The following is a 14,453-nucleotide window of genomic DNA, read 5'->3' as shown; positions in this document are numbered from 1 at the left end:
CATTCATTTCCAAAGGCATTTCTTCATGTTTGTTCATTTTATTGATGCCAATGTACTTGGATTCCATTGACGCTTATGTAAGTTGATACCATTGACGTCCATGGACGTCCAAAATTTTTCCCATTCATTTTCAATGGGATTTTTTTTTTTTTTCCCAAATCAACAGAAAATGACTAGATATCATTAGGACGTGTCCCCCAAATGTCCCCGATTGCATTGCCGCTTATGGAGGGTGATGCCATTGACGTTCATGGACGTCCAAACTTCCCATTCATTTCCAATGGCATTTCTTCATGTTTGTTCATTTTATTGATGCCAATGTACTTGGATTCCATTGACGCTTATGTAAGTTGATACCATTGACGTCCATGGACGTCCAAAATTTTTCCCATTCATTTTCAATGGGAAATTTTTTTTTTTTCCCAAATCAACAGAAAATGACTAGATATCATTAGGACGTGTCCCCCAAACTTCCCCGATTCCATTAACAATTATGAAAGGTGCCGCCATTGACGTCCATGGACGTCCAATTCTCCCATTCATTTCTAACGGCTTTTACTTTGTTTTTTGCCAATGACTGGCATTATGATCCATTCTATTGATAGACCTGAGTGGGGCTAAGATCTGTATCTCCACAGAGGAAAGACCAAGGTGTGTAATTTCTCCCGAAATTGCAGTTTCTAGTTACCTGTATAAAAGACCCCTGTTCACATGCTCAAACAAGCAAACTCCAACCTCTCCACAATGGCCAAGACCAAAGAGCTGTGTAAGGACATCAGGGATAAAATAATAGACCTGCACAAGGCTGGGATAGGCTACAGGAAAATAAGCAAGCAGCTTGGTGAGAAGGTAACAACTGTTGGAGCGATTATTAGAAAATGGAAGAAGCCCAAGTTGACGGTCAATCTGCCTCGTTCTGGGGCTCCGTGCAAGATCTCACCTCGTGGGGCATCGCTGATCATGAGGAAGGTGAGGGATCAGCCCAGAACTACACGGCAGGACCTGGTCAATGACCTGAAGGAACCACAGTCTCGAAGAAAACCATCGGAAACACATTACGCTGTCATGGATTAAAATCCTACAGCCCACGCAAGGTCCCGCTGCTGAAGCCAGTGCATGTCCATACACGTCTGAAGTTTGCCACTCACCATCTGGATGATCCAGAGGAGCAATGGGAGAAGGTCATGTGGTCAGATGAGACCAAAATTGAACTTTTTGGTCTAAACTTGGCTCGTCGTGTTTGGAGGAAAAAGAAGGATGAGTACAACCCCGAGAACACCATCCCAACCGTGAAACATGGAGGAGGAAACATCAATTTTTGGGGCTGCTTCTCTGCCAAGGGTACAGGACGACTGCACCGTATTGAGGGGCGGATGGATGGGGCTATGTATCGCCAGATCTCGGCTGACAACCTCCTTCCTTCAGTGAGAGCCCTGAAGATGGGTCGTGGCTGGGTCTTCCAGCATGACAACGACCCAAAGCACACAGCCAAGGCAACTAAAGAGTGGCTCCGTAAGAAGCATCTTAAGGTCCCGGAGTGGCCTAGCCAGTCACCAGATCTGAACCCGATAGAAAATCTATGGAGGGAGCTGAAAGTCTGTGTTGCCCGGCAGCAGCCCCGAAACCTGAAGGCTCTGGAGAAGATCTGCATGGAGGAGTGGGCCAGAATCCCTGCTGCAGTGTGCGCAAACCTTGTCAAGGACTACAGGAAACGTTTGGTATCTGTAATAGCAAACAAAGGTTTTTGTACCAAATATTAAGTACGATTTTTGTGATGTATCAAATACATATTTCATGCAATTAAATGCAAATGTATTATTTCAAAATCATACAACGTGATTTTCTGGATTTTTGTATTAGATTCCGTTCCTCACAGTTGAAGAGAACTTATGATACAAATTACAGACCTCTACATGCTTTGCAAGTGGGAAAACCAGCAAAATCGGCAGTGTATCAAATACTTGTTCTCCCCACTGTATATGCCAATATACACCAATATTTTTTATTTCTTTTAGAAAAATGTTTCAATAAAATGTTACACATTCTTGTGCATTTGTTAATATTGAGGCTTTGGGCCTCTTTTGACCTCATTGTGAGTTTGTAAGCTTGTCATTTCTGATTAAACAAACTCGATGCCAATCGAAAACGTTTGTTCTTTTTCCCCAAATCAGAATCGATAAGACAATCGATAAAGAATCGAATCGTTAAGCAATATCGATAATGGAATCGGAATCGTAAAAATCTTATCAATTCCCATCCCTAATTTGAACTGCTTGTCTAATTTAAACTGACGGTTGACACTTGGCAGGCACACACCGCTAGAGAGTGTGTGTTTACGCCCTGTCATTTCAGCATACCTAAGCCTGTTTTTGCCTGCGCTTGTTTAAAACTGGAGGCGGGAGCCTCATAGCTGTTTAACCTGAAGCCGTGTGAACAAAGAATTGTGAAAAATGAAATCTTGAAAGCTGCGCCCGTCTATTTGGGAACCGGACAATTAAAGCATGTCGTGACGCTATTTTTCCAGAGGAAATGGGGGGGAAAGTTGGAGAAAAAGATAAAACGGAGAGAAACAGAAGAGGAGATTCACTGTGGATAATCAGTGGGTGGACGGCGGAGAGAACGAGGGGCTAAAGGAAAGTTAAAGGGAACTAAACTGAGAGAACAGAGAGAGCCTTTATGGTTGAGCTGCTGAAAAGTGTGTCCTCAGGGCTACACACAAACACGCAAGCACATGCACCTACTGTACATACAGTACGGCGAGCTGTGACACGTACTTAGTTACAATGTCTTTGCGTATCTTTGTGCATTCAGTCTGCTTGTCATTAGGTTTACAAGAAAAAAAAATGTGCGCACACGCTAACAGGTGCAAGTCAGGTTTTGCAAATGCAGTGCAGGTAAGGCACTGACTGACCCTTGAAGAGAACTACATAAAAAATGATCAAGAGCAAGTATTACTGTATATTTAGTGTTGGTTGTGTTTGGCTGAATAATTTTACATAAAATTAGCCATCCATTTTTTTAGTTGGCAAATACGTAAATATTACATTATTAGCGGCTAATTTTATTTATTGAATGTAAAATCATATCTGCCTTTCCTCAGGCTGAAGGAGATCGACATGAGTGAATATGACGCTGCTACCTACGAGCGTTTCTCCAAGGCTGTCAGGAGACAAGTTCAGTCCCTGCGCACCATCCTGGAGACTTTGCAGGTTGGCTGATCGTCTTGAACTTTTCTTGCTAACTTTAGCCACAGACTTCATAACCTATTGACATGACACGGGAAACAGGGCTGATTCATAGGGGGCCTATTTTCAAAAACTTTAAATATTTACAAAACCAAAGCTGCTACTAGTACCAACCTAAAACCAAAACAAGCACCTACCTTAGCCATATATAAGTCTCCATGAGCAGCGGCATCAAAAAATTGAAAGTCGTTCCCTTATAAAATCCCGATTAATTATCTTCTATATAAGTATAACACAATTTAAAATGGCTATAAAAGTCTCAGATTTGACACTAGATGCACAAATGCAGAGATGCAGAAATGCTTAACTCCCTGAATTCTTCATAGATGTGGACGTAAAACTGTCTCGATTCTTGGTTAAAAGCAAAGAAACCGTGAAGTTCGCGTTTATTTAACGTATATTTACGAAGTACCATGCTACTATGTTGGCAAATGAGGCTAGCGGGCGCCATATGTAAACAGAGATTTTCTGTCGAAAATTCTTGTGAATAAATTAGGGCTCTCAAAATTATCGCGGTACGGCCGGTAATTATTTTTTTAAATTAATCACGTTAAAATATTTGATGCAATTAACGCACATGCCCAGCTCAAACAGATTAAAATGACAGCACAGTGCACTGCCAACTTGTTACTTGTGTTCTTGGGAGTTTTGTCGCCCTCTGCTGGCGCTTGGGTGCGACTGATTTTATGGGCTTAACCACCCATGAGCATTGTGTAATTATTGTAGGGCTGCAGCTATCGAATATTTTAGTAATCGAGTAATCGACGGAAAATTCTATCGATTAATCAAGTAATCGGATAAAACAAATATATTTTTAGGTGAAGAGAAATTATAAATATACATGAGCAAACAAGACATTTCATCTCATCTTGAACCGTTTTGTCAATGTCTTGCCAACTATTGCATCTCAGATGTAACTAGAATAAAAAAAGACTAATTCACTGCTTTCACTCAAAAAACCTTTAGATTTTATTTAAAAAAAATATATACATATATATATATATATATATATCTTACCTAAAAATGCCGTTACGCTTGATAACACACATCACTTAAAAGTGAGGATTTTTTCCCACGTGTTTCAATTGAATTTCTATCTGTGTCAAGCCATTTTTAAGTTCTAGTTAAGTTTTAAGTTAGTCTAAACTGTAAGTCCTGATAGGATTTTGAGTTTTTGCACTGTTCAAAATAAATGTACGATACAGGCTGTATTAGAGCACATTAGGGACCAGTGCTACTTGGTGTTTTATCCAGCAATGACTACTGAGCTAAAATTGATAGTTAGCATTATTGAGATTTTATTTTACACCCTCATCACTCCACAACGCTATGTTATGTAAAGCCTGTATGTAAGACACGCTAGCCACGCATCGAAAGTGGTCATAATTAATAGAAACCTAGCCCTCCGCAGGGCTAACATTACTTGAGGTAGTGACAGTAACGTTAATCTTATTTATTAGCGCTTAGCGCTCTTTATTAGCGCTTAGCGCTCTACTGCTTTAAGATGGCGGTTGTTTACTAACGCTGCCCAGACGCGGCCGAGTCTGTCATTCCACATCTAGTTCAACATACATGTGATCTCTATGAGACGCTACCTGCTGCAAACGTAGCATCGTGCGGGCTAGTATTTAGCAATGTCGGCGTCATTTGTAGCGGCTGTCGGCTGCAGTAAGTTTTTTTTTTTTTTTTCTTCTTCCTCTACGCACGTGACATCAGCGCGTTGTCCCGCATTAAAAGTAGTCCGAGCAAATGTGATGCTTAGAGCTGTCAAAATAAACGATTACTCAAGGTGAATAAAATTACTCGGATCAGTTTTTAAACTCGAGTTAGTCGAGTTGCTCGAGTATTCGTTTCAGCTCTAAATTATTGACATCAACAATGGCGAGCTACTAGTTTATTTTTTGATTAAAAATTTTACAAATTTTATTAAAACGAAACAAAACGACGAGGGGTTTTATTTTAAAATTTCTTGTACTAACATTTATCTTTTAAGAACTACAAGTCTTTCTATCCATGGATCGCTTTAAGAGAATGTTAATAATGTTAATGCCATCTTGTTGATTTATTGTTATAGTAAACAAATACAGTACTTATGTACCATATGTTGAATGTATATATCCGTCTTGCGTCTTATCTTTCCAGTCCAACAATAATTTACAGAAAAATATGGCATATTTTATGATGGTTTGAATTGCGATTAATTAATTTTTAAGCTGTAATTAACTCGATTAGAAATTTTAATCATTTGACAGCCCTACTTTTTAGTTAAACGATTAATCGTTGAATATGCATGATCCAGGCAGCCTAAACTTAATATCACTGAAATGAAAAAGGTATTTTACCACTTTGGTTGAGGTCAAGGAATGATGTCAATTCATTGTTTGGACTGTGTTTGCACGTTGTTGAGGATCCATGTATGACTCCTTAAATGTGTGTTTAGCTGCGTGTCACACAAGAATGATTACAGAGCTACTATACTAGCGCTATTATTCTCCCATCCAGGTGTGGAGCTCTTTGTGTACATGTGGTGCGTGTCTTTTTTTTTTCTCCCCATCCAGGTGTTTGCTGCTCTGTAAGCGCCGAACGAACGGCAACAACAGGGCTTATTGTTTTCCTCGCCGACGTGGACGGTTAATATTAGGGAGATGACGCTCACGTGATGCCGTGATGTCATGTTATTTTTGTCGTAGCTGTTGATTGATTTCGCACGCACATGCTCAAAAGATGAAACATTGCTGGCAACCTTTCAGCGGGTCTCTTTGTGGATGGGCTTTAGGGAAAGCCCCCGCAGTCTGTCAGCACCCGGAGGGGGGACTACATATAAGCACCTGCATGAGAGATTGTGAGCGTCACAAAATGATTGACCTGTTGGGCTTTAAGCCTTTCAGGGACAGCGGGTCATTTCGGTGGACAGCTATTCAGAAGTTGACACTTAAGACCTTTAACACTTTATAGAGCAAGTGACTAGTTTTAGTCGTTAAGACCTTTACCTTTAAAATTTGGATATTTAAAAAAATGGTAATGTATTTATTTACTTTTAAGTACTAACTCATTGAATTAAGGGCTACACACAAAATAATCCAGAGGGATAAAGGTATTGTCCAACAAAATAAATCTATGGTAAACACTTGTATAGTGCCTTTACACCTTTTTTCTAAGGCCCTCAAAGCACTTTACACTGTATCCTCACACACCTACTGGTGACGCAGCACCAGGAGCACGTGGGGTTCAGTATCTTGCTCAACGATACTTAGACGAGTTCATCAGGGGAGAGAATCAAACCCACAACCTCTGGGTTGGGGAACGACTGCACTACCCCTGAGCCACACCATTACCATAATCTAAATCCCAAACCCAAATCTAAACAAAACAAAACAAAACACACAACACACGCCACTACACTAAACAAAACACACAAAACAAAACACACAACACATGCCGCCACACAAAACAAAACACACAAAACAAAAGACAAAAAACACAAAACAAAAAAAACAATACAAAACAAAAAAACACAATACAAAACAAAAAACGAAACAAAGCAAAACACACAAAAAACAAAAAAACAAGATAAAACCAATCAAAAAACAAAAACCCAAAACAAAATAAAAAAAACACAAACCACACAAAACAAAAAATGCAAAACAAGACAAAAAACACAAAACACAAAAAAACAAAAAACACAAACAAAACAAAAAACACAAAACAAATCAAAAACGCAAAACAAAACAAAAAATACAAAACACACAACAAGCCACAACACTAAACAAAACACACAAAACAAAAAACAAAACAAAACACACAACACACGCTGCCACACAAAACAAAAACAAAACAAAACACAAAACAAAACACAAAACAAAAACACAAAACAAAACAAAAAACACAAAAAAACAAAAGCAAAACACACAAAGCAAAACAAAACACACAAAAATTAAAACCCAAAGCACAAAAATACAGCAAAAAATACTAAATAAAACCAATCAAAAAACACAAAACAAAAAACACATATTTAAAAAAAAAACACAAACCACACAAAAAATGCGAAACAAGACAAAAAACATAAAACACAAAAAAAACCACAAAAAGAACAAAAAAACAAAACAAAAACCACAAACAAAACACAAAACAAATCAAAAATACAAAACACACAACACACGCCACAACACTAAACAAAACACACAAAACAAAAAACAATACAAAACACACAACACATGCCGCCACAAAAAACACAAAACAAAAGACAAAAACAAAACACAAAAAACACAAAACTAAAAATACAAAACAAAACAAAAAAGCAAAACAAAAAACACGAACTGTATATAAAAAAAAAAAAATTCAACGCTTGTCACGCTAAAGCTAACGTGAAAGCGAATGCTATGCTAATGCTACAGTTACATTTAGTGTGTGATGATCACTCGGCACAGACCTATAAAGGCTAAAGCATATTCTCTCTTGCCAAGAGAATATAACAAAACTTACCGTGTGTTTCAAAACAAGCAAGCCTGGAGCGCAGCCTAGCTTGAAGCGCATCCTAACACCGGTCAGGATGGGCCATTCATTCATTTTCTAACTGATACGTCTTACAATTTTGAAGTGAAAAAGTGCTTTTGTTTGCGTGCCTGTGCATGTACTGTATGTGTGTTTGTTCCAGGCCAAAGCCAAAGAGCGCCAGTGGTTAAAGAACCAGGCTCTGGGAGATCTGGATGATGCTAAAATCATCGACGGCCTCACTGGCGAAAGGGCCATATATAAACGGCGAGGAGAATTGGATCCCGAGGTTACAATTTTTTCCTTTTTTTCCCTTTCTGCACTCCGCCACACCTTTAACACACACAATTATGCCCCCTCACGCGCAAACACTTGACCTTTATGTGTCAGACTGTACATTCCAGTGGTACATATGAGATTATTATTGCACCCTGGCTTTCTCCTCAAGCTCCATGTCTACTTTCATACATGCTCATTGTGCTAATTATACAATCATATGTGTTTTTCTGCCTTATTTAGCTCTCGACTTTTCATATTTCTGGTCCGACGATGATTAATTGCCGAGTGCGTGTTTAGTATTTTACCTTTTCATTGTTTGTGTTGCGCGTTCCCAGCCCGGCACGCCCCAGCAAAAGCCCAAACGTCTGCGAGTGCTCGCCGACGTGTCGGGAAGCATGTATCGCTTCAACGGCGTGGACGGCCGCCTGGAACGCTCCATGGAGGCTGTGTGTATGGTCATGGAGGCTCTGGAGAACTATGAGCACAAGTTCAAGGTGAGGGCTGGTGTTAATTTGAGCCGGATCTTGCCGGAACAAGATCCGGCACCTCTTGATTTTGGCCTCCCTGTGTTCCGGGACTTATTTTAGCAGATCAGGCACCTCTCGTGCATAGAAAGTAATAATAATATAAAAACGTTGGGGGCATAGAGGGAGAGGAGTCGTTGATGGCTTTCTCAACTGTATTGTGGCAACAATAAGAAAACAATAATTCGACCGCAAACTTTTGCTTCTCGCCCGTCTCCCCCTCGCTTCCTACTACTCACAGCTCCCCAGTCCCAGCGTCTCTTAAACGGACCGTGCATAGTGTCTTTTTTTTAACTTTATGTTGACAAAGGTATCGAACACACGACGTGCTGAAAACTTTGTTTCTTTATTAACACATGGAGCTAACAGCACGAACACAGCTTGGGGCTCTCGGCAGGCTGTGCCTCTCTAGCTCACTCCCGCATCACGTGACCAAAACAACAGTAACGTTGCGTGCACTTCAGGGTGCCTCGGAAAACATTATATCAGAATATTACACATAGTTACGGACATTACAGTATAAAATAAAAAAATAATATGCATAAATTACGGCTGTCAAACGATTAAAATTTTTAATCAAGTTAATTACAGCTTAAAAATTAATTCATCGCAATTAATCGCAATTCAAACCATTTATAAAATATGCCATATTTTTCTGTAAATTATTGTGGGTATGGAAAGATAACACACAAGACGGATATATACATTCAAAATACGGTACATAAGGACTGTATTTGTTGATTATAACAAAAAAATCAACAAGATGGCATTAACATTATTAACATTCTGTTAAAGCGATCCATGGATAGAAAGACTTGTAGTTCTTAAAAGATAAATGCTAGTACAAGTTATATACATTTTTTATTAAAACCCCTCTCAATGTTTTCGTTTTAATAAAATTTGTAAAATTTTCAATCAAAAAATAAACTAGTAGCCCGCCATTGTTGATGTCAATAATTACTTACACAATGCTCATGGGTGCTGAAGCCTATAAAATCAGTCGCACCCAAGCGCCAGCAGAGGGCGGCAAAACTCCACAAAACACAATTAACATGTTGGCATTTCACTCTAAATCTGTCTGAGCGGGGCATGTGCGTTAATTGCGTCAAATATTTTAATGTGATTAATTAAAAAAATTAATTACCGCCCGTTAACGTGATAATAGTGACAGCCCTAGCATATATTCATTTACAGAACAAATCCCAGGAATTGCATGTTGTCTATAAAAATTGGACATCATTTGAAAGAGTCGGGGATTTGTTGATGCGCTGAAAAGCTGGACCAACAAATCACGCCCCTGACAAAAGAAACACAGGAACACCGACTCACTCGCCCTTTTTCAAACCAAACTCAAAACTCACCTGTTCAGACTCACATATCCATAATAATCCCTGATTTCTTTGTGTTTTACTGTTCTGCTAATTATTTTCATACATTCGTATTTTTATTGTTTTGAATGTTCTATACTTAATTATTTTTATGTTTTTAGTGTTTAATTTGTGTAATTTTTAAAAAAATGATTGTACAGCGCTCCTTGAGTGCCAGAAAGGTGCCTTCAAATAAAATGTGTTATCATTATTATTATTATTATTATTGTTATGATAAAAAAAAAATTAAAAAAACTTGCGGCATCCAGGCAGCCAGGATCAAATGGTATTTCAACATGCCAAAAAGACAGATTTACTGTCATTTTTTTTCCAAAAAGAAGGAAGCTGGTTCAAAACGAGTCAGAAAAGCACAACGAAAAGAAAGAAAAACAGAAAAATCCCATAGCATGGCAAGTAGACATTTGTGTTTTGTTTTCAGCACCATTTTCTGCGTATGTTTAGGGACCTGTGCCCGTGTAGTCATCCCTGCGCTGTCATATGTACTTTGCGTTCCAGCACCTTATGATTTACAAATTAAGCACTGGGTGAGGGTGCCCCCACCAAAACATCCTGTTTGCAATGGGGCATTCCTCAAGGAAATGATCTTGAACTCATGATGTAAGTTTGTTTAGTTTGAAACTGCGTTGATTTATTTTATTTAAAAAGAGACACCGTTTCCTGCCTAGCAACAGTGCTCCTGAGCAATCACCTGGTCCGTAAACAGCCTGCTCACATCACAACAGCTCATCTTAGATGTGGAACACAACATTCTGAACTGAAATAGAGTTGAGCCTGCAATGCCAGTCTTATATAAGCGTTATAATGGAAGCCTGACAAATATGTGGAAAGCATTTACACATGATACGAGGTTGAAATACTGGAGTGGGCATCGCACGGCCACTTGTTACGTCATACTCGTGCCATTTTGGGTCAAGGTGTCACTGCTGCAAGATGTTTAAATCATTCCATTCCTCAATCTCATGTTGTTTTCTCTTCAGTACGACATCATGGGTCACTCGGGCGACGGCTACGACATCGAACTGGTCCGAGCGGACAAAGTCCCCAAGAACAACAAGCAAAGGCTTAAAGTTCTCAAGGTAGAACGTTACGGAAAATATGTATTTATTGTGGCCGATTAATATTTGATGACTTGTGTTAAAGTACAGCTAATCTTATTGCTGGACATTTGAGTTTTTCAAATTTAGAAATGATTTTTCCCAAGAGAAATATAGCATCCTAGTTTCTCCACTAGAGGGCACTCATGCTCTGTGGACAAACGATGCTTCATTTCTGTAGATTTTTTCTCTCACCGCAATTTGATGTTTTTTTGTTTTTGTTTTTTTGTATCTCCTTGGCTTAATGTGGTTTTGTAATAGTTTATAGTACAGTATAATAATAGGAGTTCAACTTTGTGCTGGGGGAAAAAAATGTGGTTACAAAAAATCCAAGCTCATAAGCAGTTACAATGTTACTCATGACTTGAGTATTCTTTTCCCCAAGTACTTTTTTACTTGTACTTGAGTACATTTTTTGGATGACTAAATTTTAAATTTACTTGAGTAATATTATTTTGAAGTAACGCTTCTCTTGAATAAAGTTTTTGGCAACTCTACCTACCTCTGTATATTATATATGGCGGAAAACACTCAGGTGACTTGAAGTGACCCCCAATTTGGACAACTTTCAAAATTGTCCGATATGCATGTGTGATAGATCATTGGAAAGCTTAAAATCTCAATTTTCTAGGGGAAGAACATTTTTGAACAGGAAGGCATTTTTAAAATAAAAGTTTTTTCAACCGCAAAACCATATCTGGAGGTGAGAGCAGAATTAGAGACGCCATGACTTTAACGAATTATTATCGCGTACTTACCTTGTTTCGATCCAAAAATTCCATGGAGCATGTATCACTGAGTGTCAAGACACAGCTGTGAATGACCACAGCCAGATTTTTGGGGGATTTTATGGGTGAAACATGGTAATATAAAAAGGGACGCGATGCAGAAATCGCAGACATCAGGGAGTGGTCGAGATTTTGTTATTCATATGTTTACCCTTTTAAACTTTTTTTTTTCCAATTTTTCTTTGTTTGGATCGATTATTTATCATCTAACATATCGGAGAAAATGTGCAGTAACAAAAAAAAATACAATCAAGCAATAGTTATGAGTTTTTTTTTATTGTGACATAATTTGTTTAAAAGTTTAAAATATGTGAGTGAATAATTTTTTTAAGTCGTTTTTTTTTTTTAAACGAAATATGAGACATCAATTAATGATTCAAAGCCAAAAACGACAGACATTTTGAATAATAAATATAATTAATTACCTTTGTTTTATGGCTGGGTTGAAACAAAAGCTGTTGCGCAACGTCTGTAAACGGGGGTTATCTGGGTAAAACGGGCAAATTAAGAATAATTCGGGGGCATAATGGGCCATGAATCTGCTATGGCAACATATAGACATATTGTCCTATCAAACACAACAGTTCTTTTGGCTTAAAATACAGCAGTTTATTTTATAGAGGGTTGCAAAAGCAGAAACTGCTTTTTCAGTCTTGTCTGTGCTTTCCGCCATATACAGTACATACAGTGCTGCCCAAAAGTATTGGCACCCCTGCAATTCTGTCAGATAATGGTCAATTTCTCCCAGAAAATGATTGCAATTGCAAATGCTTTGGTAGTAATATCTTCATTTATTTTGCTTGCAATGAAAAAACACAAAAGAGAATGGGGAAAAAAAATTATTATCTTTTTACAGAAAACTCCAAAAATGGGCCAAACAAAAGTATTGACAACCTTCGTAAAATCATGTGATGCTTCTCTAATTTGTGTAATTAACAGTATCTGTTACTTACCTGTGGCACAAAGCAGATGGTGGCAAGAACTAAATCACACTTGCAGCCAGTTAAATGGATTAAAGTTGACTCAGCCTCTGTCCTGTGTCCTTGTGTGTACCACATTGAGCATGGGGAAAAGAAAGAAGACCAAAGAACTGTCTGGGGACTTGAGAAGCAAAATTGTGAGGAAGCATGGGCTATCTCTAGGCTACAAGTTCATCTCCAAAGACCTGAATGTTCCTGTGTCTACCGTGCGCAGTGTCATCAATAAGTGTAAAGCCCATGGCACTGTGGCTAACCTCCCTAGATTGGTGATTGGTGGTTGGAAAAGAAAAATTGAGAAGAGATTTTAACGAAAGATTGTGCGGATGGTTGCTCAAGAACATCGTCAAATATCCAAACAAGTTCAAGCTGTCCTGCAGTCCGAGGGTTACAACAGTTTCAACCCGTACTATCCATTGGCGTCTGAATGAAAAGGGACTCTATGGTAGGACACCCAGGAAGACCCTACTTCTGACGCAGAGACATAAAAAAGCCAAACTGGAGTTTGCCAAAACTTACCTGAGTAAGCCAAAGACGTTTTGGAAGAATGTTTTCTGGTCAGATGAAACAAAAGTAGAGCTTTTTGGGAAAAGGAATCAACATAGAGTTTACAGGGGAAAAAAACTTCAAAGAAAAGAACACGGTCCCCACAGTCAAACATGGTGGAGGTTCCCTGATGTTTTGGGGTTGTTTTGCTGCCTCTGGCACTGGACTGCTTGATTCTGTGCATGGCATTATGAAGTCTGAAGACGACCAACAAATTTTGCAGCATAATGTAGGACCCAGTTTGGGAAAGCTGTCAGGGTCAGGACAATAAAATTGTGTAAAATCACCATGATTTAATTTTTATTTTTTTTTTTCATTCGTTTTTGTGTTTTTTTTTTTCATTACAAGCAAAATAAATGAAGATATTACTAGCAAAACATTTGTAATTGCAATCATTTTCCGGGATAAATTGATCATTATCTGACAGAATTGCAGGGATGCCAATACTTTTGGCCAGCATTGTATATGTTTATGTGTGATGTGTATCTCATTAAACCCCAGTTCTGTAAAAAGTTTTTTTTTTTTTTTTTTTTCTGCCCCCCCACCATTCCATTGTAGACGATGCACGCCCACTCTCAGTTCTGCATGAGCGGCGACTATACGCTGGAGGGCACGGAAGCCAGCATCAAGGAGCTGGCGCGGGAAGAGGCCGACGAGCATTTTGTGGTGGTGCTGAGCGACGCCAATCTGGAGCGCTACGGCATCCGGCCCGAGCGCTTTGCCCGGGTCCTCACCTCGGACCCCCAGGTCAACGCCTTCGCCATTTTCATCGGGTCTCTAGGCGATCAAGCCGAAAGGTCAGTCAAAGACTGGGAACGAGAAGCAAGTTGAATGGGAAATTTGAAAGGAAAGGTTTATAAATCATTCATTTGTGAAGAAATCAACCCGAACGCTTGTCAAAGTTCAACTACTTGAGCAAACACACTTCAAAGTTACACCCTCTTTTCACACTGCCTGTAAAAGCTAGGAACTTTATCCCAATGTTAGGGTCTCTAACCTGCTGCTGTGTGCCGAATTTGACATTAAATTTAAACTAGGGGTGGAAACCTCTGGGTACCTCATGATAGGGCTCATGATAACAATGATCTCACGATATGGAGATACAACAAATATCGATACGT

General features: G+C 38.9%; 1 protein-coding gene across 1 annotated transcript in view; it reads left to right on the top strand.

Moving 5' to 3' along the window:
• vwa8 (von Willebrand factor A domain containing 8) overlaps positions 1-14,453 on the top strand; it is a 115,107-nt gene that overhangs the window by 93,082 nt on the left and 7,572 nt on the right. Inside the window, exons 40-44 of the mRNA XM_057852472.1 lie at positions 3,101-3,209; positions 7,900-8,025; positions 8,351-8,509; positions 10,905-11,003; positions 13,891-14,129. Of these exons, the coding sequence (XP_057708455.1) occupies positions 3,101-3,209; positions 7,900-8,025; positions 8,351-8,509; positions 10,905-11,003; positions 13,891-14,129 (732 nt within the window). The remainder of the gene's footprint in view (positions 1-3,100; positions 3,210-7,899; positions 8,026-8,350; positions 8,510-10,904; positions 11,004-13,890; positions 14,130-14,453) is intronic.

The sequence above is a fragment of the Corythoichthys intestinalis genome, chromosome 12, assembly GCF_030265065.1.
Source record: "Corythoichthys intestinalis isolate RoL2023-P3 chromosome 12, ASM3026506v1, whole genome shotgun sequence".
Taxonomy (NCBI): domain Eukaryota; kingdom Metazoa; phylum Chordata; class Actinopteri; order Syngnathiformes; family Syngnathidae; genus Corythoichthys; species Corythoichthys intestinalis.
Note: the sequence above shows the minus strand (reverse complement) of the source record. Positions and strands in the feature narration are given on the sequence as shown.